This window comes from Phyllobates terribilis, unplaced genomic scaffold, assembly GCF_046119375.1.
Source record: "Phyllobates terribilis strain yellow unplaced genomic scaffold, ASM4611937v1 Scaffold_3__8_contigs__length_932513732, whole genome shotgun sequence".
Taxonomy (NCBI): domain Eukaryota; kingdom Metazoa; phylum Chordata; class Amphibia; order Anura; family Dendrobatidae; genus Phyllobates; species Phyllobates terribilis.
The window spans coordinates 420,801,678-420,828,354 of record NW_027362763.1 but is presented as its reverse complement, the minus strand read 5'-3'; the positions used below and the strand labels follow the sequence as shown (position 1 = coordinate 420,828,354).

General features: G+C 40.6%; 1 protein-coding gene across 2 annotated transcripts in view; it reads left to right on the top strand.

Moving 5' to 3' along the window:
- The window catches only part of CEP162 (centrosomal protein 162), a 145,822-nt gene that overhangs the window by 106,531 nt on the left and 12,614 nt on the right, over positions 1-26,677 (top strand). For both annotated transcript variants that reach the window (XM_073675653.1, XM_073675654.1), the window contains 3 exons: positions 368-1,011; positions 11,464-11,605; positions 13,466-13,564. In XM_073675653.1, the coding sequence (XP_073531754.1) occupies positions 368-1,011; positions 11,464-11,605; positions 13,466-13,564 (885 nt within the window). The remainder of the gene's footprint in view (positions 1-367; positions 1,012-11,463; positions 11,606-13,465; positions 13,565-26,677) is intronic.

The following is a 26,677-nucleotide window of genomic DNA, read 5'->3' as shown; positions in this document are numbered from 1 at the left end:
GGCATTGTGGCTTCCTTTTATAAAAGAGCCATTCAGCTATAATGGATCCATTTTTAGATTTCAACAAATCTGAATGGCATCAACTAAATGTTTGCTCCATCTGGTTGTACAGTGTTTTTGACCCCCATGGACAGCTATCAAGACTCTGCTATTGCTCTCAAAATACAAAATAGTTGGTAGACTGAGTCATTCAAGTTCTATAGGACTCTCACATTTGGAGGTCATTCTTTTAGTCACTCTGACTTCCATTAAGCTTCTGAAATAGAATTTTCTAGAAAAAGATGAAATAGCCATCTGTATGTCTGAATTTCTAGTAAAATGCACTGATGCATTTCCAATGTCTCATTTTTCTTTCATTTCTCTTTAGATACAGTATGAGAGAAGAATAAATGAACTTGAAGAACTACATACTCGGGAGCCTCTAAATGAACCACAAAAGAATATAAACAACACAGTAAAAATTAAAGCCCTTGAGCAGGAACTTTCTATATGTAAGGATTCCCATCACACCACAGTAATGAATTTGCTAAGAGAAATCGACACCCTCAAAGCGAAGAACTTGTTGCTTAAAAATGGAAATATTAAGTCACATAGTAACGAGGAGGAGAATACTGATCAAGCAAGAATAACAAGACTTAACCAGGAACTTGTTTCTAAAAGTAAGGAGATACAAGCACTTTCTAAAACTGTGGATCGGCTTCAAAAGGAAAGGATGGTGATGCTCACTTTGAAACCCCATTCAAGTACAATCCGCAGCAGAAATAAGCACTCTGGTCCGACTGCTGGTGATTTATCTCCTGCCAGTGGAAGCACCATAGAGAAGGAAGCTTTTCCTCTCGTGTTGGATGGAAAATTATATCAGCCAGATATCTTTACAGATTTTCACATTTCTGACCTGCAACAACAAAATAAGAGACTAGAAGCTGAAGTAGTCAGATTATCAGAGGAAGTGAACCAACAAGTTACACATTATAAGACGTCTCTGGTTAATGCAGAGTATGCCTTAAAAAGGTCAGTATTCCATTCCTTATATTTAAATGGTTCTGTACTTCTGTGCTGTAAAAACAAAGGGCTTAAATGGGCCTTAACCCCCTTAGTATCTGCAACCACTTTTCATTTTTGAGCTTATGTGCCATTTAGATGCCGTTGTCACTTATTGACAGAGGCATTGGAGCAAGCTCCGGATCCTGCTATTATAGGCAGATGTCAAGTATAGTGTAGGCCAAGTTCCTGAGTCCATCCATTTATGAGGACCCAATGATGGACGTACTAAAAGTCCTATGTCTCGAAGGGTTTAAGAGGACTATCAGGGTGAAGAGCAGTAACAGCAACACAGAGTACACTTGTATTATGTGTTCTAAGTTATTAACGTTACAAAAGACTATAAAATAAATACAACTTGGCCTTATTAGAAAGCACTCTAAATCAGGGGTGCGCAACCTTTATTTGGTCCAAGGGCCATATTGTCATACTGAACCAATCCAGGGTCCAAACTAAAAAATAAGTTGGTATGAAGTTGGTATTTATGGCATAACGAAAGTATATCATAAATTTCTATAGGTACAAATTTTACCTACAGGACCCTTACCTCCACCACTCAGCACTCTACAGCTTTATGCCCACGATATGTTTTTGGTGCGCATTGGACAATGCCTATTTTTGCTGCATCAAAAACACAGCATCTTACAGTTCCAGCCAAGTGGATGGGATTTATAAAAATCTCATGTCCCCTGTGCTTTTATTATGCAACATAAACTGATCTTTGGTGCATGTTTCAAATCCTCAGCATGCCAGATTTTTCCCGATGGAATTGCATTAGATGCCGAAAATACGCAAGTTAAAAACGCATATTATCCGCACATGACTGCATAAATAAAGTTTTGTGAAAGCCAAATTCTAGAAAGTATCAAAAACCAAAGCAGCTTTATTTAAAGTATGACATACCAAAATAGAGACAAAAATGCAATAAAATTGCATGTAAAGAATGCAATGAAAAAACACAAGTAACCTAATTTATGCCATTTTGAAGTCTGCCATTTTGGATCCAACTTTATTCTTTTCAATGGGAAGAAGGCCATGTGACACATCAAACTTATTGAGAATTTCATAAGAAAAACAATGGTGTACTTGGTTTTAACGTAACTTTATTCCTTCATGAGTTTTTTACAAGTTTATGACCACTTATAAAATGTGTTCAAAGTGCTGCCCATTGTGTTGGATTGTCAATGCAACCCTCTTCTCCCAGTCTTGACACACTGATAGCAACACCGCAGAAGAAATGCTAGCACAGGCTTCCAGTATCCGTTGTATCAGATGCTGCACATCTCGTATCTTCACAGCATAGACAATTGCCTTCAGATGACCCCAAAGATAAAAGTCTAAGGGAGACAGATCGGGAGACCTTGGTGGCCATTAAACTGGCCCACGATGACCAATCCACTTTCCAGGAAACTGTTCATGTAGGAATGCTCGGACCTGACACCCATAATGTGGTGGTGACCATCTTGTTGGAAAAACTCATGGAACGTGCCATCTTCAGTGCATAAAGAGGGCAACACATCATCATGTAGCAATTTCAGATATCCGGTGGCATTGAGGTTTCCATTGATGAAGAATGGCCCCACTATCTTTGTACCCCATATACCACACCATACCATCAAGATACGAGATGTGCAGCATCTGAAACAACGGATCCTGGAAGCCTGTGCTAGCATTTCTTCTGCGGTGTTGCTATCAGTGTGTCAAGAGTGGGAGAAGAGGGTTGCATTGACAATCCAACACAATGGGCAGCACTTTTATGACCACTTATAAAATGTGTTCAACTTGTAAAAAACTCATGAAAGAATAAAGTTACGTTAAAACCAAGCACACCATTGTTTTTCTTATGAAATTCTCAATAAGTTTGATGTGTCACATGACCCTCTTCCCATTGAAAAAAATAAAGTTGGCTCCAAAATGGCTGACTTCAAAATGGCCGCCATGGTCTCCACCCATCTGGAAAAGCTTTCCCCCTCCCGTATACTAATGTGCCACAAGCAGGAAGTTGATATCACCAACCATTCCCATTTAATTTAGGTGTATCCATATTAATGGCCCACCCTGTACATCTGAAATCCTACATCTACAGACTTATACCCACCACATGCAAACACCCTTGCCTCTACTTCTCACTGGCGCTCCAGCGCTATGTCTACACTGTGAATTCTTTCAGAAGTGGAAGGCAAGGTTCTGTGCATGTGGTGGGTAATAGAGTCAGTTTGCAGGATTTTAGATAATCGAAGATTGCGGTGCTGTCTGTCAATTAAAGCAGAGTAAACATGGTAGGTTCAGAGAAGCTGATGAACATTAAAAGTGAAGCTGACTCAATTCTGCTTATTAGTATGCAACACTTAAAATTTGGGAACCAAGAATTAATCTGGCTGGCAAATTTTAACTAGAGATAGAGCAGATTAGCACATAGCACCGGCCCATAAATTGTAGTCTATCTTTAACCTGTTTAACTCTGGCTGCTGCATAAAAGTGAGACTGCACCAGGTGTTGGTTTCATATGGGGATTGCACTCTAATATGCAGTCCCTTATACCTGATTTAGCTGTTAGTATAATCTAACTATGAAAATACGTTGCTAGAACAAAGCATGCTACAAAGATAAGGAACTATAACCAAGATTACTACATAGATGTGGCATCTGAACCAAACTTGCTACATAGATACGGCTTCTGATCCAAGCTTGCTACATGGATGCAATACCAGCACCAAGCTTATTACATAGATCCAGCACCAAGCTTATTATATCCAGCGGGTGAAATAAGTATTGAACACGTCACTAATTTTCTAAGTAAATATATTTCTAAAAGTGCTATTGACATGCAATTCTCGCCAGAGGTCTGTAACAACCCATCCAATCCACACAGGCTAAGAAATCACACCATAGATGTCCATAGATTGTTATGTGTAATAATGAGAAATTACACCGGGAAAAAGGATTGAACACGCTTACTTAAATTTATTTAATCATTTGAACAAAAGTCGTTGTTGGTGATGACATCTTCAAGACGCCTCCTGTGTGGAGAAGCTAGTTGCATGCATTGCTCAGGTGTGATTTTGGCTCATTCTTCCACACAAACACTCTTCTTCAAATCCTGAAGGTTCCATGGGCTCCTTCTATGAACTCTGAGCTTTAGTTCCTTCCATACATTTTCTATTAGATTCAGATCAGGTGATTGGCTGGGCCATTCTAGCAGCTTTATTTTCTTTCTCTGAAAGCAATTGAGCGTTTCATTTGCTATGTGTTTGGGATCATTGTCTTGCTGAAATGTCCACCCTCGTTTCATCTTCATCATTCTGGTAAGTGGCGGCAGATTTTTTTTCAAGAATGTCTCCTTAAATTTGCCCATTCATCCTTTCTTCAATCATATCAAGTTTGCTAGTGCCATATGCTGAAAATCAGCTCACACCATGATGTTCCCACATCCAAACTTCCCTGTTGGTTTGGTGTTTTTGGGTGATATGTAGTGCCTTTTGGCCTCCAAATATGATGTGTATTGCAGCATCCATAGTTCAATTTTGGTCTCATCTGATCAGATTATTCTCCCAGTATTTCACAGGCTTGTCTAAATGTTGTTGAACAAACTTTAAATGGACTTGAACATGCTTTTTGTTCAGGAATGGAGTCATGCTTGGTGAGCGTGCATTCATGCCATCGAAGTTGAGAGCATTACTTATTGTTTTCTTTGAAACAATTGCACCTACTGATTCTAGGTCTTTCTGTAGCTCTCCACAGGTGTTCAATGGCTCTTGGACAACTCTTCTGTTAATTCTTTTCACTTCTTTGTCTGAAACCCTGCAGAGAGCACCTGGTCGTAGCTATTTTGTGGTGAAATGATGTTCTTTCCACTTACGGATTATGCCCCAGAAGTTTCAGGAAGTTTCAGTAGTTTAGAAATTCTTCTGTAGCCCCATGCCATCAGTATATTTTGCAACAATAAGGTTGCGAAGGTCTTGAGACGGCTTACTGGTTTTATCCATCATGAGATGTTTTTTGTGTGGCACCTTGGTAATGAGACACTTTTTTTATAGGCCATTAGTTGAACCAGCTGATATTATTTTTCAGTAAGTGGCAGGATTGCTTTCTAATTACTGATAGATTTCAGCTAGTGTCATGACTTTCCATGGCTTTTTCCACCTTTCTTTCTTCATGTGTTGAATACTTTTTCCCTGTGTCATTTCTCATTATTAAACATAACTTAATTTATGGACATCTATGGTTTGATTTATTTGCCTGTGTGGATTGGATGGGTTGTTACCAACATCTGGTGACATTTCATGTCAATAGCACCTTTATAAATATATTTATTTAGAAAATTGGTGACGTGTTGAATATTTATTTCCCCTGCTGTAGATGCAGTACCAAGTATACTACATAATTCATTACCAGAAGCAATCTTAATACATAGATACGGTAACAGAATAGAGCTTACTACGCAGATAGAGTAACAAAGTCAAGCTGAATGCAAAAATATTTGAAAAGTGTTGCAAAACAAAGTGTGTAACCTTAAGACTTTCATGCTATTCACATAGATGTAGCGTATGTTTCAAGTAGCAAGCGTTGTATTGAAAGTTACATAGTATAACTGGTTAGACACCACCAACACTTTTTGAATATTTTTTTTTATTTTATTGCTTCTCCCCCTACCCCCCCCCCAAAAAAATAGAATCAAAGGCATACTTTAGGTATTTACAGAGCTTAATGTAAGCGGTTGCTCCCGCTATGCTTGCTTCCATGAGAAATATATCCACATCCATAGTAAAAGAAAGAAAACAAAAAGCATCATAAAGCGCATACATTTGATATACAGTTGCCCCCCCCCCCTTATTTGTAGTATACCTTTCTATGAATCTAGCCAAAGGGGCTGTTCACATTGCAGTCTTTGCATTTGTTGAATGACTGCATTTGAAAACCATAAAACCATAAAACTTTTCAAAAGTGCAGCTCAGGGAAACCATAGACGCCTGAGGTCAGAAGGTGTAGAGCTTGTGTTTACGTTTGACCAGCTTTACTCTGAGTATAGCTTTATTTTTTTAGAAGTTTAAAAAGTGCAGCATACAATGTGTATTCTATGCTTCCAAAAATGTATACTCTTAGAATATAGAATGCAAACTCAAAGTGGTTGTCTACTGCTGTGATAACCCCTTCTCTATCACGGTTTCCCCCAGGTAAAATGATAACACCTATACTCTCTTCAGGGCTCGCATTACATTGCTATGTCATGCGAGCCCTGTGGCCACTTGACTCTCACCTCCTTTGGACAAATCAGACATCCGGAAGGAGAGTGAAGTGGATGCTGATTGGCTGCAGGGATTGCGTGGCTATAACAATGTAACACAAGCCCTGGGAAAGCCAGTGCAGATACCGCTGTAACTTTGCCTGCATCGGAGGTGAGTGTAGCTGTTATTATTTTACTTGGGAGAAACAGTGTTTGAGAAGGGGTTTTCCGAGTAGTGGACAGCCCATTTAAGCACAAGTTGTACAACGTCAATAGTGAATAGCTCAACCTCAGCAGAGGACCACAAAGGCAACCAGGAGAGCAGACGGACAACGATGGGGTTCAAGACTGATTCCCACTAGGAAGCGCCACTGCAGTAACCACGTGACTTCAAATATCTAATAACAATGACTGAGGAATCCCACAGTGTGCTATTCAGATAGGCAGCCATACTGTAGGTCACTTAGGTGGGCAGTTTAAGGCTCCTGACAATCGCTAATATTATAATTCTTTATTACGGCCCAAACATTTACTGGGAAATAAGACCAGGGTGCACAAGCCTCCCGGACCAGTCTGCCTCTGGCAAGAATATTGGTATGGGAGTCACTGTACAAATGTTTTGCCATCTGAGTTTGATGGTCTTAGTGTCTCTATTTGATTATATATATTGTTTGGGGGTAAATGTGTGGTGACAGATTCCCTTTAACAGAGGAAGGGGTGTTCAGTGAAGTGAATGCAGGATACTGAAGGATTAGCATGGCAGCCGAAGGACTCTAGATCTTCTGTAGGGTTGAGTGCACATGTTGTCACCTTTTCATTCTATGCAGATTTGTGACAAAACCTGAAGCAAAACCTGTTGCCAACAAAGTGAATGAGAAACCTGAAGTGTCATGCACACGTTGAGTATTTTTGAAGTGGAGATTTGGTGCAGCATGTCAATTCTCTGTGTGTTTTTGCAGCGTTTCTTCCCCCGTTGAATGCACTGAAAAAACGTAGGCAAAAACGCAACATGGATGGGATTACAGCATGCCCACTTTGTACTGAGAGCTGACTGTTCACAGCCTCAGCTCTGCCCCAATAACTGCAGACAAGCTTCACCAGGGAGGAATAGAAGTATTTTTCCCTGTACTTGCTCTTTCAGTTAGGATCATTCAGACATCCGTTTTTTTCCACATAAAAGAAAAAAGGTTCTGGTTTCATCAGTAATTATATTCTGAGTTTCATCAGATTTTCATCATTGTCATCCTAATTTAGTTTCCGCTTTATCAATTTTTCTTGGAAGAGAAAAAAAAAGTTTCTCTACCTTCTCCTACCGAACTGTCCCACATATGTCATCAAAGTGCTATATGATTTTTTTTCACGGGCCCATAGCCCTGCAGTGCTGATTTGATCCGTGATTTTGTGCAGACCACTCTGATAGAACTCATACACAAATAACAGACATGTGAATGAGCCCTTAGACTGTCGCACATGTTTACAGTGCTATTTACCTGCATATTACCACTATGTCTGCTGCTAAGCTCTGTAGATTTGCTTTGTTTTCTGTTTTTAGCTGACAGGTTTCCTTTTGTGCGCTTTCCAAAAAAATGTAGATTTTGGTAGCAATAATAGCTGTTTGGGTCACACTGGTGGGTACTAATATTGTTATTTTATTCTGAAAATGTACACTTTATACACGTAAAAACTAGGACAAAGGAGTGCAAAATAGGGCGTTATCCAGACCACAGGGGTTTATAAACGCCGAAACAGCTAACTTGGTCATGTTGTGAGAAAGCACAACACTTAGATGTACTGTAAGAGCAGTGAGACTATGGAACTCTCTGCCGCATGATGTTGTAATGAGTGATTCACTGTTAAAATTTAAAAAGGGCATGGATGCCTTTCTTGAAAAGTATAATATTACAGGTTATATATACTAGATTCCTTGATAGGGCGTTGATCCAGGGAACTAGTCTGATTGTCGTATGGAGTCGGGAAGGAATTTTTTTCCCCAATGTGGAGCTTAGTGTTTGCCACATGGGTTTTTTTTGCCTTCCTCTGGATCAACATGTTAGGCTATGGGTTGAACTAGATGGACATAGTTTTTTTTAAGGTTGAAGGAAGACTATGTTACTATGTTAGATGGACTCAGAAATAAGGGGCGCATCTGCTGCTGCTTCGCAGGTTGGCAAATCCAACGTTGAAATGAATGGATGTAGAGAAGTGGCTATGCTATCTCAATATATATATATATATATATGTGTGTGTATATATATATATATATATATATATATATATATATATATATATATATATATATATATATATATATACAGGTGTCAGAAAACATTTGAGATAGTAGAACAGGTAATGCGTTTCGAAGTGCACTCTCTGCTTCATCAGGAGAACGACTTGTGGTTCTGCTGAGGAAGTGAGTGCACTTCGAAAGGCATTGAGATGAAGCCACATTACCTGTTCCACTGTCACAGCTGTTTTTAGACATCTATATCCTTTGAGACGCCAGCAGTGCATCTTATTCGCTTCTCCATATTTATTCACTTTTTACACGTAGTCTCTTTAATGCAATTTTTTGTCTAGGTGTTGAGTGCCATTTTGACAGCGTTGTAGGTTTCTATTTGCGGGAAATACAGAACAGACCAAAAGTTTGGACACACCTTCACATTTCAAAATTTTTCTGTATTTTCAGGACTATGAAAATTGTACATTCACACTGAAGGCATCAAAACTATGAATTAACACATGTGGAATTATATGCTTAACAAAAAAGTGTGTAACAACTGAAAATATGTCTTATATTCTAGGTTCTTCAAAGTAGTCACCTTTTGCTTTGATGACTGCTTTGCACACTCTTGGCATTCTCTTGATGAGCTTCAAGAGGTAGTCACCGGAAATGGTCTTCCAACAATCTTGAAGGAGTTCCCAGAGATGCTTAGCACTTGTTGGCCCTTTTGCCTTCACTCTGCAGTCCAGCTCACCCCAAACCATCTCGATTGGGTTCAGGTCTGTTGACTGTGGAGGCCAGGTCATCTGGCGTAGCACCCCATCACTCTCCTTCTTGGTCACATAGCCCTTACACAGCCTGGAGGTATGTTTGGGGTCATTGTCCTGTTGAAAAATAAATGATGGTTCAACTAAACGCAAACTGGATGGAACAGCATGCCGCTGCAAGATGCTGTGGTAGCCATGCTGGTTCAGTATGCCTTCAGTTTCATTCCTTGTGTTCTTTAGCCCAAACAAGTCTCTTGTGCTTGTTGCCTGTCCTTAGCAGTGGTTTCCTAGCAGCTATTTTACCATGAAGGCCTGCTGCACAAAGTCTCCTCTTAACAGTTGTTGAAGAGATGTGTCTGCTGCTAGAACTCTGTGTGGCATTGACCTGGTCTCTAATCTGAGCTGCTGTTAACCTGCGATTTCTGAGGCTGGTGACTCGGATAAACTTATCCTCAGAAGCAGAGGTGACTCTTGGTCTTCCTTTCCTGGGGCGGTCCTCATGTTAGCCAGTTTCTTTGTAGCGCTTAATGGTTTTTGCAACTGCACTTGGGGACACTTTCAAAGTTTGCCCAATTTTTTGGACTGACAGACCTTCATTTCTTAAAGTAATGATGGCCACTCGTTTTTCTTTACTTAGCTGCTTTCTTCTTGCCATAATACAAATTCTAACAGTCTATTCAGTAGGACTATCAGCTGTGTATCCACCAGACTTCTGCACAACACAACTGATGGTCCCAACCCCATTTATAAGGCAAGAAATCCCACTTATTAAACCTGACAGGGCACACTTGTGAAGTGAAAACCATTTCTGGTGACTACCTCTTGAAGCTCATCAAGAGAATGCCAAGAGTGTGCAAAGCAGTCATCAAAGCAAAAGGTGGCTACTTTGAAGAACCTAGAATATAAGACATATTTTCAGTTGTTTCACACTTTTTTGTTAAGTATATAATTCCACATGTGTTAATTCATAGTTTTGATGCCTTCAGTGTGAATGTACAATTTTCATAGTCATGAAAATGCAGAAAAATCTTTAAATGAGAAGGTGTGTCCAAACGTTTGGTCTGTACTGTATATGTGTATGGAGGTTTAATATAATTTTTTAAAATTTTGTAATGGAGCTTTATTTTTTATATATATCAAAAAGTATGAAAATTGCCCTGGATACAAGAGGTACAAAGTATCCAAAATCCTCAGGCGTGGGTAAATAGTATTACAAAGGGACACATTGGGCCCAATTCATGAATGTATATGCACCTTTTGCGTCTACTTATTTGGTAATTTTTGCCAGTTTTTGATTTGTAATTTCTTCTTCTTTTATTATTTTCTATTTGTTCGCATGTTGTTTAGATTTAGTTTTGTTCACCACTGTGAGCGGATATGGGGTTTCTAAATGTCTTTGGCTGATTTGTCAATTGCAACTTTTTAAAAATTCGCAACATTTTTGCATAAATATACTCTAGCCCCCCCTCCTTGAGTGATTTTATGTGCATCAGAAATATTTGCGCATATTTTGCATCATTTTAGTGGAAATGCAACCTTTTGCTCTAAAGAAATAGGAAAAAAAATGTATAAGACAAAAATGAAGCACTTTTTTGATTTTGTACAAAATTCATAAATCGCTTGACCCATTTTGAAGAGTTTGACGCAAAAATACATTAACAAATATAAAGACATAAAACAAAAATAGCAAAGTGAATTAACCCCCCATAAATGATGAACCGGGCCCATTGTGTACAGTAGGTCATTTTTACTGTCCAGAATATTTCAGTAACTCATCTTTGAAGAGCAGAAAATAACTACCTGTCATTAGCACATAAAAGATGGAGATGTTTTTATAGTCACTATTGAATGTGCCATCTTGTTCCCTAAGCCTTATATCGTATTATTTTCTATTTTATTCCAATTATTCTTTAATTCTATCTGTCTTTTATGTTTAATTCTTAAACTTTTGAACAAATTTAATACCTGTAGACTGATCTAACGACAACTAGTTATGGTAATTATTCAATTAATTGCAATTATTTTATTTTCTCTATTTTCTTTTTCTGCATTATAAAATGATTTCTGTGATAAAGTAGGAAAGGTTAGTTGTCACCTGTAAAATGTGCATATCGTATATTATTTGTTTTATTGACACTTTATAAACTCTAGTTCATATTAACAGTTTTGGACACTGTTAACATCCAGTCCTTTTTTATGTTGGTTCGTAGATCAAAAGAAGAGGTGGCTGTGCAGGTTGCTACACTTAGACAGTCGCACCAGAGAGAGATGGAAAAGCTAATATGTCAGCAGGCCTTAGAACATTCTTCATCCAGGGTGGCTGAGCTAAGTAGTAAACTTTCAACTCAAGAGGTAATCTGCAAGTTTCCTAATGCGTTGGGTTGTTTGTTTGTTTTTCACATCAGGCTTTTTTTTTTCTATTGATTTTAGTGGTTGAATTTCAAGGACATGACTTGTTGATTTTGTTCCTCCTCGCTAAAAAATAACACCTTAAAAAACACGCACTCAATCTACACAATAAATGTATTTTTCCATTTAAATCAATATGAAGTTTATTCAAAGAGTATTTTAAGCAGGATCGGTTTCAAATTCCAAGTTAAAAAAAAAACTGTGAATATATCCAAAAATTGTCAATTCACCCTGCCAACACAAGGCCAAAAGAAGAAGTATTAGTCTTAGTCCACACATGGGAACCAATTTCCGATGCAGATGTCATATTTTGAAAAAACATGTAAATTCTGCTGCCAAGTTCACATGTTACATGTAGCATTTTTCACATATTATGCTGTGGTTTTTACCCTATACATTATATTAAAATGGTGAAATGTGGAGTGATAATCTGGCACATACTTCCCTGCTATTTTTACTGCTACCTGAAGATGGGTTTTTTCAAACAACAACCTTATGCATAGTACTGTATATTAACAGAAATTTGCAGTCTTCACCACAAATCCATTGCAATTCTTCAAAGTGTGATCGTGACCTAAAGCTTTTAATTATTTACTGATACTTTTGCCTCTAGGGCAGGGGTCCCCAACCTGTAGCTTGAGAGCCACATGTGGCTCCGGGCCCATGATGTGTGGCTCTTGGCTGTCTGACAGCTTGGTGCATTAGCACCAGGCGTAGCAAACAGCTATTAAGAGTAGATCACTAGATGGTGACTTTTGTGTGTCGCCCTGCAGAGAAGACCAGATCTAAATGGAGGTAAGGTAGGAAACCCCGGACCTTGGCATACTGCCTTGGTGTCATTTCAGTGGAAAAGTTTTAGCTGTCATTATACCTGTAATAGGGGGCTCTGGGTGTCACCAGCTGAGAGTGGGGCAGGAGCTGGATATGGCTTGCGCCCCTCTTTCATAGCTGAATGTGGCTCTCAAGGTCAGAAAGGTTGGGGACCTCTGCTCTAGGGGTTAAGAAAAATCCCCACCAGATTAAGTATTTGCAGAAAGCTCAAGTCACTGAACACTATATACTGGGGTGGTAACGTCCCCTTACATATTTTCTTTCTCCTTGATTACATATTATTTTTATAAATCAACTATGGTGAGCGAATGGACTCACAAGACCCTGTTCCAGCAGCCACCTCAGTGGTTCATGGCCGCCAGATGGAAGCCTTCTACCTGTTGGAATCCCTGGTGCCGCTTTCTAATTTTTAAGTTCAGCGCTACATCATCATCATCATTGCTAGACCAGGATCATGTGAATCGATTTGCTTATTAACCCCTTCACACCAAAGCCAGGTTTACTTTTAGGTTAAGCGGTTTTTCCCCCCCTTCACTTTTTTTATTGTTGTGTCACACAAACCATAGATTTTTAATGTCTTTGCTGATGTATCCATATGAGGACTTGTTTTTTTAGATGATTTGAATTGGTCAGTGGCACCATTTTAGGGTATATACCCAGTTGCATCTAATACATTGTAGTATATGGCAGACCCATCGCTCATATTTAGGTCTCATGTTGCCATAGCAAACCATCGCCACTCCATAATTGCTTTGTGGAGGTTGCCGATGGTCTGTAAAGTTGGCTGTGTATTACAGCCGACTCATGTTGTGGATAATACTCTTGTGCCAGTGCCTTCTCTTGGACATAACTCTTCGTCCTGATACAATAACTGTCAATTCAGGTCACCGTTACATCCTGTAGAAGGAAGGGTTTCATACATGAAAAGTTTCTTTCCGTAATATAAAACATTGCTTACATTTGTTCCTAAAGATCCTCATAAAGCACCTCCAAAAGCAAGTTGTTGAGCTACAGAAGGACAGAGAGACCCTGGCTGTTTTACGAATCAGAGAAGAAGCTCTACAGAAGGAGGTACCTTTAAATTAAATACAGCAATATTTTAGTTAAAAGAAAAAGCAAACATTTTATAGCTACACAAGAAGAATGTAAAGACCAAAGCAAATAACTACCAGATGAAAATTTTAAAAAAGTCCCCAAAAATGTAGTCCAGCCCTCAACTGTTTTTCTAAAAAAAACCTCTCCGAATGCTTTGAAAAAATATTTACCTTGCCGATTCCACCCAGAGCCTATACCAGTACTGCCCCACACTGCCTGTTCTGTCCAGATGTGCATATGATTGCTGTAGCCATTCTCTAGTAACAGTGTCTCATTTGTAATCACTGTGGTCATTGATTGGCTACGGAGATAATATATCCTTCAGGACCGAGGAGAAGGTACAGTGCCAGCGAGTGTACTTTGTTTTGTCAGGACTGACTTATGACCACTGCAGTAAATCAAAGGCTATAGCTGTGGGGGACCTACAAGGCCAAACCAGAGGCAAGACTCCCAGGCAGAGAACGGCTGTATGCATGCATTTTGCATGCTTCTTCTGTATAGTAAAATTCTCTTGCAGTCAGAACCCCTATGTACTAATTGAGTCCTAGGCAATCTGTTTGCAAACCCTCTCATGCAATCCCCACTGCTTAGCTCACACTGGGTCTGGGATTGTTATCCCTCTAAAAAGGCTGCCACTGCAGTTCCCTCTGATGTTGTGGAAGTCACAGCTGCAGGAGGGTCCCATAAATGTCTATGGTCCTACGTTTCAGGCAGTCATCAGCATGCCCTGCCTTCTCGTCCTCTCCTTCTCCTGGTCCAATCAGACATCTCTTGTAGAGATGTGCACATCTCATCTGCCATTCAGATTTGGATTTTGTTGAGGACCAGTCCTCCAAACTGTCCTCTATGGCTGACAGCTTTTTTTGCAGCAGTCAAGAATCCTTCCATGTCACCAACAAGGACGCCTCTTTCTCCCAGAATGGAGTTTCCTTCTGACACCCTCAACCAGGCCCCTAAAGTGTTTCCCTTCACATTAAGAATATGAGGAAGAACACACAAAAGAATAGAATTTAAAAAACAAGAGTTTTGCAAAACATCTAGAGGTTTGCTCTTCTGGAGGACTTAATGCAAAAACGGTCTTCCTCGCTGGCGGTAGATACACCAGTTTCCAATATTAAAATCATGCAGCCCAAAAAAAACACTGCTTTGTAAATCACACCCTTCCTGGCATCATCTTCTTCCAGTCTCCAAATCCTCTTCAGCCAAGTCCATCATGGGTGAGATGAGACATCTTCTCTTCAGAAAATATCTTGTTCTTTTATGTTCAAGATACTTGGATATGAAGCTACAAAATTAAATTTTCTTACATGTCTTAAATAAATTTTCCCATCCTGTTTCATACCATCCCAACTGTTTTGGAGCAGGCGGTGATAGTTCCAGCCAGACTGCTTTATATGGTTTTTATACAAATCTATTTGTCCGCAAAGATGGCTTACTGTGCTAAGTTTTAGACCTCAGATGGCTCAACTGCTATGTCCGTGGTTAAATATTTCCAGATTGAATCCTTTAGGACAGTTAGTGCATCCCTTTGAACAGGAAGATCGCTCTCCTAAATAGATATCAAGGATGCATTCCTACACACCCTGTCTGCCAGACTCATCAACATTTCCCCAGCTTTGCTACCAGTCCCAGCTACTACCAATTTGTGGTACAAAAAAATGGGCAGAACAAGCAATCGGGTCACCTCAAGAGTTTGGACTTCAGATTAGATCTCCTCTGTCAGGGTTCTGTTTTCCACCCGAATTTACTTGCACTTCATTTAACAGTGTTGCTGTTGAGGCTGTTTTTCTCAACAAATCACGCAGACATGCTTAAGGCAAGAAAACAATCCTGGACTCTGATTTACCACCATATACAAAATACCTTTTTCTGTTTGTATGAAGACCAATATATGCATTTCACCCTTTTCTGGCTAATTTCCTCCTTTCAGGATGGCCTGTTCTTGGGCCAAATCTAAACATTAGAGACAGATCTTAACCACCTCTATTTTATTACATGTGTCTTGGTCTCTAACTTCTCTTTACACAACACCTTACAAAGAAAGGCCCTTACAGTTTTTTTCTTATCATAAATCCAAAGCACCATAGGATCTCAATTTAAGTACAGCAGTCTTTCTTTTTTTTTTTTCCTTCTTTCTAGTTATTATTACTATTACTATTCATTTTTAGAGCACCATTGATTTCATGGTGCTGTTCATAAGACGGGGTAACATACAATACACAAATAGAAATTACAATGAACAAACTAATACTGACAGACCGGTACAGAGTGGAGAAGACTCTGCCTTTGCGGGCTTACAATATCTCCCTGCGCCTACTGTTTTTCGAAAATCTGATGTTGGTGGCCATTGCATCCATCTGATGAGTGTCAGAATTGGCAGCTCTGTTCTATATATCCTCTTTTACATTTTTTTCATCACGATAAGGTAGACCTCCCCCCAATTTCATTTTTGTACAAAATGGTATCAGCATATTGTGCTGTCATTTTTTTTTTTTTGTCCTCACATTCTGATCTCAGGGAAAAGTCACTTCATATTCTGGACGTGTTTCACACATTGCACATTTATTTATCTCAAACCAGCTCCTTCCGACTTCATTTTTCTGTTTTGCATTTTTAGAGGGTACCTGGCAGAGTCTTGCGAAATCAAAAGTCACCATCGCCTGTTGTATCCAGTAAGTTATAAACGAGGTCTACCACTCGATGAGCAAAGTGGCACCCCTCCGTATGACGGCATATTCTACCTCAGCGGATGTGGTGTTTTAGGCTTTTCATCACAAAGCCTCTATTTTCCAAGTGTCTCTTCCCCATTGGTCATGACTTTACACTTTTGTTAAATTTTAGAGGATGCACATTTTTGCAACTGTTGACGCATTTCTAGGTGGCAGAGTTTTGCAGACTACTGTTCACTAGTCTGGGCCGTCCTCTCATTGATGTCCCACATTTATGGACTGTTTTGGAATGTTCCACAGTCTTATGTCCCCCAATGTGTCCATTGGGGTACACAGCACCCCACCCAGTGTCATTCTTTTTTTCTACATGTGTACCCGTGTTCTATAGGAGGTTTCTTCTTCTTCCTTAGGATCTTGTGTGGTTATTGTTCATTGTGTTTCATGCATGTGTTCTTTAATAAGTTGTTCCTAAAAAAAAAATAATTGTATGACCCTTATGCTATTGGGCCCTTGAAAAAAAGAATTTGGTGACAGTGATACCTGTGCAGAAATCTATAAAGAACCGACACCACAAAAACTATAAAAAGATGCTGTGCCAAACACCAAAGGGGATGTATATAGCAAAAAGAAAAAATCTTTAGTAACCAAAAAATGTATAATAAATGGTAAAAAGACTGTGAGAATTATATATCAGTAGACAAAATCTTTATTGATACCACAAACAAACACTAGAGTAAATTAAAACATACTTAAAAATAAAAAAGTGCAGAGGAATGACCCCTTTAAATGAGGCATAAAGATAAATATTTAAGTATTGTACAAAATATGCACAAACCAACTCCCACCTATTGATTTTATACGCAGAGTCGGCAGATAATGAAACAATGATACACTGATTGTAAGGATATACAGAGTTCAGAGAACTTTACAACCATAAATAATATACACTGCTCAAAAAAATAAAGGGAACACTCAAATAACACATCCTAGATCTGAATGAATGAAATATTCTCATTGAATACTTTGTTCTGTACAAAGTTGAATGTGCTGACAACAAAATCACACAAAAATCATCAATGGAAATCAAATTTATTAACCAATGGAGGCCTGGATTTGGAGTCACCCCCAAAATTACAGTGGAAAAACACACTACAGGCTGATCCAACTTTGATGTAATGTCCTTAACCCCTTTACAACCCAAGGTGGTTTGCACGTTAATGACCAGGCCAATTTTTACAATTCTGACCACTGTCACTTTATGAGGTTATTACTCTGGAACGCTTCAACGGATCCCCCTGATTCCGAGATTGTTTTTTTGTGACATATTGTACTTCATGATTGTGGTAAAATTTCTTCGATATCACTTGCGTTTATTTGTGAAAAAAACGGAAATTTGGCAAAAATTTTGCAATGTTTAAAATTTGAATTTTTATGCCCTTAAATCAGAGAGATATGTCACACAAAATAATTAATAAATAATATTTCCCACTAGTCTACTTTACATCAGCACAATTTTGGAAACAAAATTGTTTTTTTTAGGGAGCTATAAGGGTTAAAAGTTGACCAGCGATTTCTCATTTTTCCAACAAAATTTACAAAACCATTTTTTTAGGGATCACATCACATTTGAAGTCACTTTGAGGGGTCTTTATGACAGAAAATACCCAAAAGTGACACTATTCTAAAAACTGCACCCCTCAAGGTGCTCAAAACCACATTCAAGAACTTCAGGTGCTTCACAGAAATTTTTGGAATACGGAAGAAAAAAATTAACGTTTAACTTTTTTCACAAAAATGTTACTTTAGACCCAATTTTTGTTATTTTCGCAGGGGTAACAGGAAAAATGGACACCAAAATTTGTTGTGCAATTTGCCCTGGGCACGCAGATACCCCATATGTGGGGGAAAACCACTGTTTGGGCGCACAGCAGGGTTCGGAAGGGAAGGAGCGCCATTTGACTTTTTGGTTATAAAATTTGCTTGAATAATTAGCAGACACCATGTTGCATTTAGAGAGCACCTGATGTGCCTAAACAGTGGAAATCCCCCATAATTGACACCATTTTGGAAACTAGACCCCTCAGGGAACTTAACTAGATGTGTGGTGAGCACCTTGAACCCCCAGGTGCTTCACAGAAGTTTATAACATTGAGCTGTAAAAATTAAATTTTCACATTTTTCCCACAAAAATGATGTTTTAGCCCCAATTTTTTTTATTTTCACAAGGGTAAGAGGAGAAAATGGACCCGAAAAACTTTTGTGCAATTTCTCCTGAGTACGACAATACCCCATATGTGGGGAAAATACAGTGTTTGGGCGCACGGCAGAGTTCAGAAGGGAAGGAGCACTGTGTGACTTTTTGAATGCAAAATTGGTTAGAATCGAGAGCAGACGCCATGTTGCGTTTGGAGAGCACCTTGATGTGCCTAAATAGTGGAAACCCCCCACAAGTGACCCCATTTTGGAAACTACACCCCTCAAGGATTTTATCAAGGGGTATAGTGAACATTTTGAACCCAGAGGTACGACACAGAATTTGATAACATTAGGTCATCATATTAAATAAGTTGTCATTAGTCTTGAGCGCAAGTGCTCGCTACTTGAGTTTGCATCGGGTACTCTGGTATGCACCATGTATCACGCGTGCTCGAGTCACATGCTTGAGTCCCCGCCCACATGTTTCACGGTTATTAGACACCCAAAAAAAAAACATGCAGGGATCGCTCGTGCATGGCAGGCAATCCTCGCAAGGTTTTATTGGCCGCGAAGAATATGGGGCGGAGACTCGAGCATGTCACTTGAGCACACCCGATACTCAGTGCATACCCCAGCACCCGATGCAAACTCAAGTGGCAAGCACTTGCGCTCAACACTAGTCGCCATATCGTCATCTTTTTTTTTTTTTTAACTTTTGAAAAATATCCCAAGCCCAACCCTAACCCCAACCCCAACCCTAACCCTAGAGTTTATTTTTTACGTTGTTCCTCGTGCGGTATAAGTGATTAGACGATTTTATTCTTCGGGTCGGTGCGATTACAGCGATACCAGAATCATATCGGGTTTTTATGATTGACAGCTGTCACACACTAAAAGACGCATTTTTTTTGTAAAATATAGTTTTTGCATCGCCATATTTTGAGAGCTATAATTTTTCCATATTTTGGCCGACAGTCATGTTTTTGCGGGATGAGTTGACGTTTTTATTGGTGCCATTTTCAGGCACGTGACATTTTTTGATCGCTTTCTATTCCGATTTTTGGGAGGCAGAATAAACAAAAACCAACAATTCAGGAATTGTTTTTTTCCTGTTTTTTTATGCTGTTTCGCGTGTGGTAAAAATGATAAGGTAGCTTTATTCTTTGGGTCAGTACGTTTACAGCGGTACCACATTTATATTGTTTTTCTATATTTCGGCGCTTTTACACAATAAAAACTATTTTATAGAAAAAAATATTTTTTTGCATCGCTTTATTCTGAGAGCTATAACTTTTTATTTTTCGGCTCATGGAGCTCTATGGCGGCTTGTTTTCTGCGGGACAAGATGACGTTTTCAGCAGTACCATTTTTATTTATATTCGTCTTTTTGATTGCGTGTTATTCCATTTTTTGTTTGGCGGTATGATGATAAAGCATTGTTTTTTGCTTCTTTTTTTATTTTTATTTTTTTACCATGTTCACTAAAGGGGTTAACTAGTGGGAACGTTTTATAGGTCAGGTCGTTCCGGACGCGGCGATGCAAAATATGTGTACTTTTATTGTTTTGTTGTTTTTCTTTTCATAATAATATTTATTGATGGGCACATTATATTTTTATTTTTGGTGGATTATTTATTTTTAGTTTTTTTATATTGTTTTTCAAAAAAAAATTTTTTTCACTTTTTGACAGTTTTTTTTTTTACTTTTATCATTTGTCCCACTATGGGACTTTCACTTTTTTTATTCTGATCGCCTGCATAGCATAGGGATGGAGCACCATCCCTGTGCTATGCAGGCTGTCAGCGCTGCAGATGCAGAAGATACTTTGATCATGCACTGCACATGACCAAAATATCTTCCTGCTGTCTGGTGACCCGTATGTTGTCATGCCAACATCGGGTCATCATGGCAACATCCGGGAAGCCGCGGCAGACCGCGCTGGAGGCCGGCAGGAGAGGTGAGTATCCCGATCACTTCCCCTTGCCACCGTAATGGTTCGATCGACTTACAGTACAGACCAAAAGTTTGGACACACCTTCTCATTTAAAGATTTTTCTGTATTTTCATGACTATGAAAATTGTACATTCACACTGAAGGCATCAAAATTATGAATTAACACATGTGGAATTATATGCTTAACAAAAAAGTGTGAAACAACTGAAAATATGTCTTATATTCTAGGTTCTACAAAGTAGTCACCTTTTGCTTTGATGACTGCTTTGCACACTCTTGGCATTCTCTTGATGAGCTTCAAGAGGTAGTCACCGGAAATGGTCTTCCAACAATCTTGAAGGAGTTCCCAGAGATGCTTAGCACTTGTTGGCCCTTTTGCCTTCACTCTGCAGTCCAGCTCACCCTAAACCAGGCATGTCCAAAGTCCGGCCCGCGGGCCATTTGCGGCCCGCGGTCCGGACTAATAAGGCCCCCAGGTATCCAGCAGCATGTACCTTGCGGCCGCTGCCGCTCTCGTCGCCACCGCCGCTCAGTACTCCGGCGCAGGGAGAAGAGCCGAAATCTCGGACATCGCGAGATTTCGGCTTTCCTTCTCCCTGCGCCGGAGTACTGAGCGGCGGCAACCGGCCAGCCAAGATCTCGCGACGTGCGAGATCTCCAGCCCCCAGGGGTTGTAAGACGTTCAGAGGTCAGATAGGCTGAAGACCTCAGCTTAGTTGTGTAAAATTATATAAATAATATATATATTAAGTTATATATAAGTCCCTGCGCCACCTTACACCTCCAGAAAGGTTAGGCCAGCAGGGCTCTCACACAAGCTTGTGGTAGCAAGCTGTCATACCCTTCATTAACCCCTGACTGCCTGTCACTGTGCTATAATTCCATTATCTGATGTGCGACTGTTGCACAGCTTGCTATTCTCTGCCTGTGTTATAAAGCATATAGCAGTATCTTATTTTTGCTGTTCCACCCTCTGCGCCTTTTAATCTCTCCCCTTCTGGCCAATTTTTATAATGGCAACTACAAATAAGAAACGAAAAGTTGACAGTGAGGGCCGCCGCTTCCAGGACAAGTGGAAAGTAGAATATTTTTTCACTGAAATAAAGAATCACTGTGTTTGTCTGATATGCCAAGAGACCGTTGCTGTTTATAAAGAATTTAATGTCAAGCGACACTATCAGACGAGACATAGCACATACGACAAGCTAACAGGGCACGACCGAAGTGAAAAGTATAAGCAACTTGAAGCTGTTTTATTGTCACAACAGCGATTTTTTACAAGAGCCCGTGAGTCAAATGAAAATGCCACAAAGGCGAGCTATGAGGTGGCAGCGTTAATTGCTAAAAATTGCAAATCTTTTGCAGAGGGTGACTTTATCAAAGAATGTGTTATGAAAATGGTAGAGAATGTCTGTCCCGAGAAGAAGCAAGAGTTTTCCAACATTTGCCTGGCTCGTAACACTGTAGCACGGAGAATTGAAGAAATTTCATCGGATATTAAGAGACAGTTAATGTCAAAAGGAGCTGATTTTGACTTCTTTTCAATAGCCTGTGATGAAAGCACGGACCTATCTGACACGGCTCAGTTGCTGATTTTTTTAAGAGGGGTGGACGATGAAATGAATGTGACTGAAGAGCTACTTGACCTCCAGAGCCTCAAGGATCAAACAAGAGGGAAAGATTTATTTGATTCTGTTAGTTCTGCCATAGATGACATGAAACTGCCTTGGAACAAAGTTACTGGGATTATTACTGATGGGGCACCTGCCATGACTGGTGAACGAAGTGGATTATCAACCCTAATCTGTAACAAGGTGAGCGAAGAAGGAGGCAAAGCTATTAAACTTCATTGCATCATTCATCAACAAGTTCTCTGTGCTAAACATCTCCAATATGATCATGTTATGAAACCGGTACTAAAGACCATTAATTTTATCCGCTCTAAAGCCCTGTGCCACCGCCAGTTTAAACAGTTTCTACTGGATATCCAGGCTGAATATGAAGATGTTTCATATCATAACGATGTAAGATGGCTCAGTCGGGGGTCTGCACTGCAACGTTTCTACTCTCTCAGAAAGGAAATAGGAGAATTCTTGGAAACAAAGGGACAAACGATGCGAGAACTATCTGATCCAATTTGGCTGGCTGATTTGGGGTTTCTAGTCGACCTAACAAAGCATCTGAATGTACTGAACATGAATCTTCAGGGCAAAGATGCAGCGGTGAACCAACTTTATTCACACCTCAAAGCCTTTGGAACAAAGCTGCAACTTTTCCTAAGGCAGTTGTCACAAACACCGCCCAATACCATCCATTTTTCAGCGCTACAGGAAATAATTAACAGTTTTCCACAGGATGATATCCATGCGCAAATAAGCAGGTATGCAGCAGACATCACATCTCTGGCTGGGGAGTTTCAACGGCGCTTTCAAGATTTTGCAGCTATTGAAAAGGAGATCAGCATTTTCTCCTCTCCATTCTCTGTTGACCCCGACAATGCTCCTGATCAGTTGCAGCTCGAGCTCATTGAGCTACATTGTGACAGCGAGTTACGCAGTCGTCATCAACAGCTCTCTCTTGTTAACTTTTACCGCCAACTGGATAAGAGCCGGTTTCAAGAGATTCGAACATTGGCTAAGAAAACCCTGAGCTTGTTTGGCTCAACATATTTGTGTGAGAAGACATTCTCTGTTATGAACTTTAACAAGAACCGCGTGAGGACAAGACTAAGTGACTCTCACCTGCGTGACATTTTGCGCATCAAAACCACGGCCATTGAACCAGACCTAGTCTATGTGCTGCAGTCCAGATCCCAGTTTCACCCTTCACATTAGTGCAGGCTAGTTTCTTTTTTTTAATTGAGATTAATATGTTGTAAAATCTCAATTAATGTCAGTTGGATAGACAGTTATATATTTGAACACATGTATACTTGCTGTTATGTTCCTGTTCACATTTTTTGAACTTATAAGTTGACAGACAACCTTACATTACTTTGTGTAATGTACTTTAAAATGTTCCTGAGATATCTCAGTTTCCTGTTTTTATTATATTAAAGGGGTTGTCCAAGTTCAGTACCCAGACATACCCCCTTTTTCACCCAGGCAGCCCCCCTGCCATGGGCATCAAAGCATCTCATGCTCCGATGTGCTCCCTTGCCCTGTGCTATTTACAATGACACACTGCCGGTAGGAGGCTTCACCGGCTCTAATGTGCAGGCTTTAGCGCTGCTCTAGCTGGTTTACTGGTGATAAAGCCCGCCCATCAGTGCCGGTGACGTCACTGGGCTTTCTGCCAGCCCCGTGGAGAGCCGGGTATGTCACTAGAACTCCAGAAAATGCCTTTCCTCTGCGCAATTTAGTGCAGGGCAAAAGTAGGACATTGGAGCATAAACTGCTTCGATGCTCAAGTCGGGGAGGGGCTTCCTGGGTGAGAATGGGGGTATGTCTGGGTTAACCCCTTTAAGGCAGATTGATTAAACACCTGTTTAGATTTGTCATCCAAGTCACAAAATAAAAAGTATGCCGTTTTCAATAAACTTTGCAAAAAAAGTTTATTTGCATTCATTTTAATGGTCCAAAGAATGTCAAGCAAAATGATCGGCCCTCGCACATGTTCACTTCATCAAATTTGGCACTCTTAGAAAAAAGTTTGGACACCCCTGCCCTAAACCATCTCGATTGGGTTCAGGTCTGGTGACTGTGGAGGCCTGGTCATCTGGCGTAGCACCTCATCACTCTCCTTCTTGGTGAAATAGCCCTTACACAGCCTGGAGGTGTGTTTGGGGTAATTGTCCTGTTGAAAAATCATTGATGGTCCAACTAAACGCAAACCTGATGGAATAGCATGCCGCTGCAAGATGCTGTGTAGTCATGCTGGTTCAGTATGCCTTCAATTTTGAATAAATCCCCAACAGTGTCACCAGCAAAGCACCCCCACACCATCACACCTCCTCCTCCATGCTTCACGGTGGGAACCAGGCATGTAGAGTCCATCCGTTCACCTTTTCTGCATCGCACAAAGACACAGTGGTTGGAACCAAAGATCTTAAATTTGGACTCATCAGACCAAAGCACAGATTTCCACTGGTCTAATGTCCATTCCTTGTGTTCTTTAGCCCAAACTAGTCTCTTGTGCTTGTTGCCTGTCCTTAGCAGTGGTTTCCTAGCCGCTATTTTACCATGAAGGCCTGCTGCACAAAGTCTCCTCTTAACAGTTGTTGTAGAGATGTGTCTGCTGCTACAACTCTGAGTGGCATTAACCTGGTCTCTAATCTGAGCTGCTGTTAACCTGCGATTTCTGAGACTGGTAACTCGGATAAACTTATCCTCAGAAGCAGAGGTGACTCTTGGTCTTCCTTTCCTGGGGCGGTTCTCATGTGAGCCAGTTTCTTTGTAGCGCATGATGGTTTTTGCAACTGCACTTGGGGACACTTTCAAAGTTTTCCCAATTTTTCAGACTGACTGACCTTCATTTCTTAAAGTAATGATTGCCACTCGTTTTTCTTTACTTAGCTGCTTTTTTCTTTCCATAATACAAATTCTAACAGTCTATTCAGTAGGACTAACAGCTGTGTATCCAACTGACTTCTGCACAACACAACTGATGGTCCCAACCCCATTTATAAGGCAAGAAATCCCACTTATTTAACCTGACAGGGCACACCTGTGAAGTGAAAACCATTTCCGGTGACTACCTCTTGAAGCTCATCAAGAGAATGCCAAGAGTATGCAAAGAAATCATCAAAGCAAAAGTTGGCTACTTTGAAGAACCTAGAATATAAGACATATTTTCAGGTGTTTCACACTTTTTTGTTAAGTATATAATTCCACATGTTTTAATTCATAGTTTTGATGCCTTCAGTGTGAATGTACAATTTTCAAAATCATGAAAATACAGAAAAATCTTTAAATGAGAAGGTGTGTCCAAACTTTTGGTCTGTACTGTAGATCGCAGCATTGCGGGGGTTAATGTGCCGGAAGCGGTGCGGGACCGCTCCCTGCACATAGCATCGGGTGTCAGCTGTGACAATCAGCTGACACCCGGCGGCAATCGCGCCCACACAGCCTGTGTGTGGGCGCGATCGCAAAGACGTACTAATACTTATCAGACTCTTAAAGCCCAGGGCGTAGATACGTATTAGTACGTCTTGGGCTTTAAAGGAGTTAAAACAAGTCAAAATGACGCTATGTATTGTGTGTGGCCTCCACGTGCCTGTATGACCTCCCTACAACTCCTGGTCATGCTCCTGATGAGGTTGCGGATGGTCTCCTGTGGGATCTCCTCCCAGACCTGGACTAAAGCATCCACCAACTGGACAGTCTGTGGTGCAACGTGACGTTGGTGGATGGAGCGAGATATGATGTCCCAGATGTGCTCAATCGGATTCAGGTCTGGGGAACGGGCGGGCCAGTCCATAGCTTCAATGCCTTCATCTTGCAGGAACTGCTGACACACTCCAGCCACATGAGGTCTGGCATTGTCCTGCATTAGGAGGAACATAGGGCCAACCGCACCAGCATATGGTCTCACAAGGAGTCTGAGGATCTCATCTCGGTACCTAATGGCAGTCAGGCTACCTCTGGCGAGCACATGGAGGGCTGTGCTGCCCTCCAAAGAAATGCCACCCCACACCATTACTGACCCACTGCCAAACCGGTCATGCTGAAGGATGTTGCAGTCAGCAGATCGCTCTCCACGGCGTTTCCAGACTCTATCACGTCTGTCACATGTGCTCAGTGTGAACCTGCTTTTATCTGTGAAGAGCACAGGGCGCCAGTGGCGACTTTACCAATCCTGGTGTTCTGTGGCAAATGCCAAGCGTCCTGCACGGTGTTGGGCTGTGAGCACAACCCCCATCTGTGGACGTCGGGCCCTCATACCACCCTCATGGAGTCAGTTTCTAACCGTTTGTGCAGACACATGCACATTTGTGGCCTGCTGGAGGTCATTTTGCAGGGCTCTGACAGTGTTCCTCCTGTTCCTCCTTGCACAAAGGCGGAGGTAACTGTCCTGCTGCTGGGTTGTTGCCCTCCTACGGCCCCCTCCACGTCTCCTGGTACACTGTCCTGTCTCCTGGTAGCGCCTCCAGCCTCTGGACACTACGCTGACAGACACAGCAAACCTTCTTGCCACAGCTCGCATTGATGTACCATCCTGGATGAGCTGCACTACCTGAGCAACTTCTGTGGGTTGTAGAGTCCGTCTCATGCTACCACGAGTGTGAAAGCACAACCAACATTCAAAAGTGACCAAAACATCAGCCAGAAA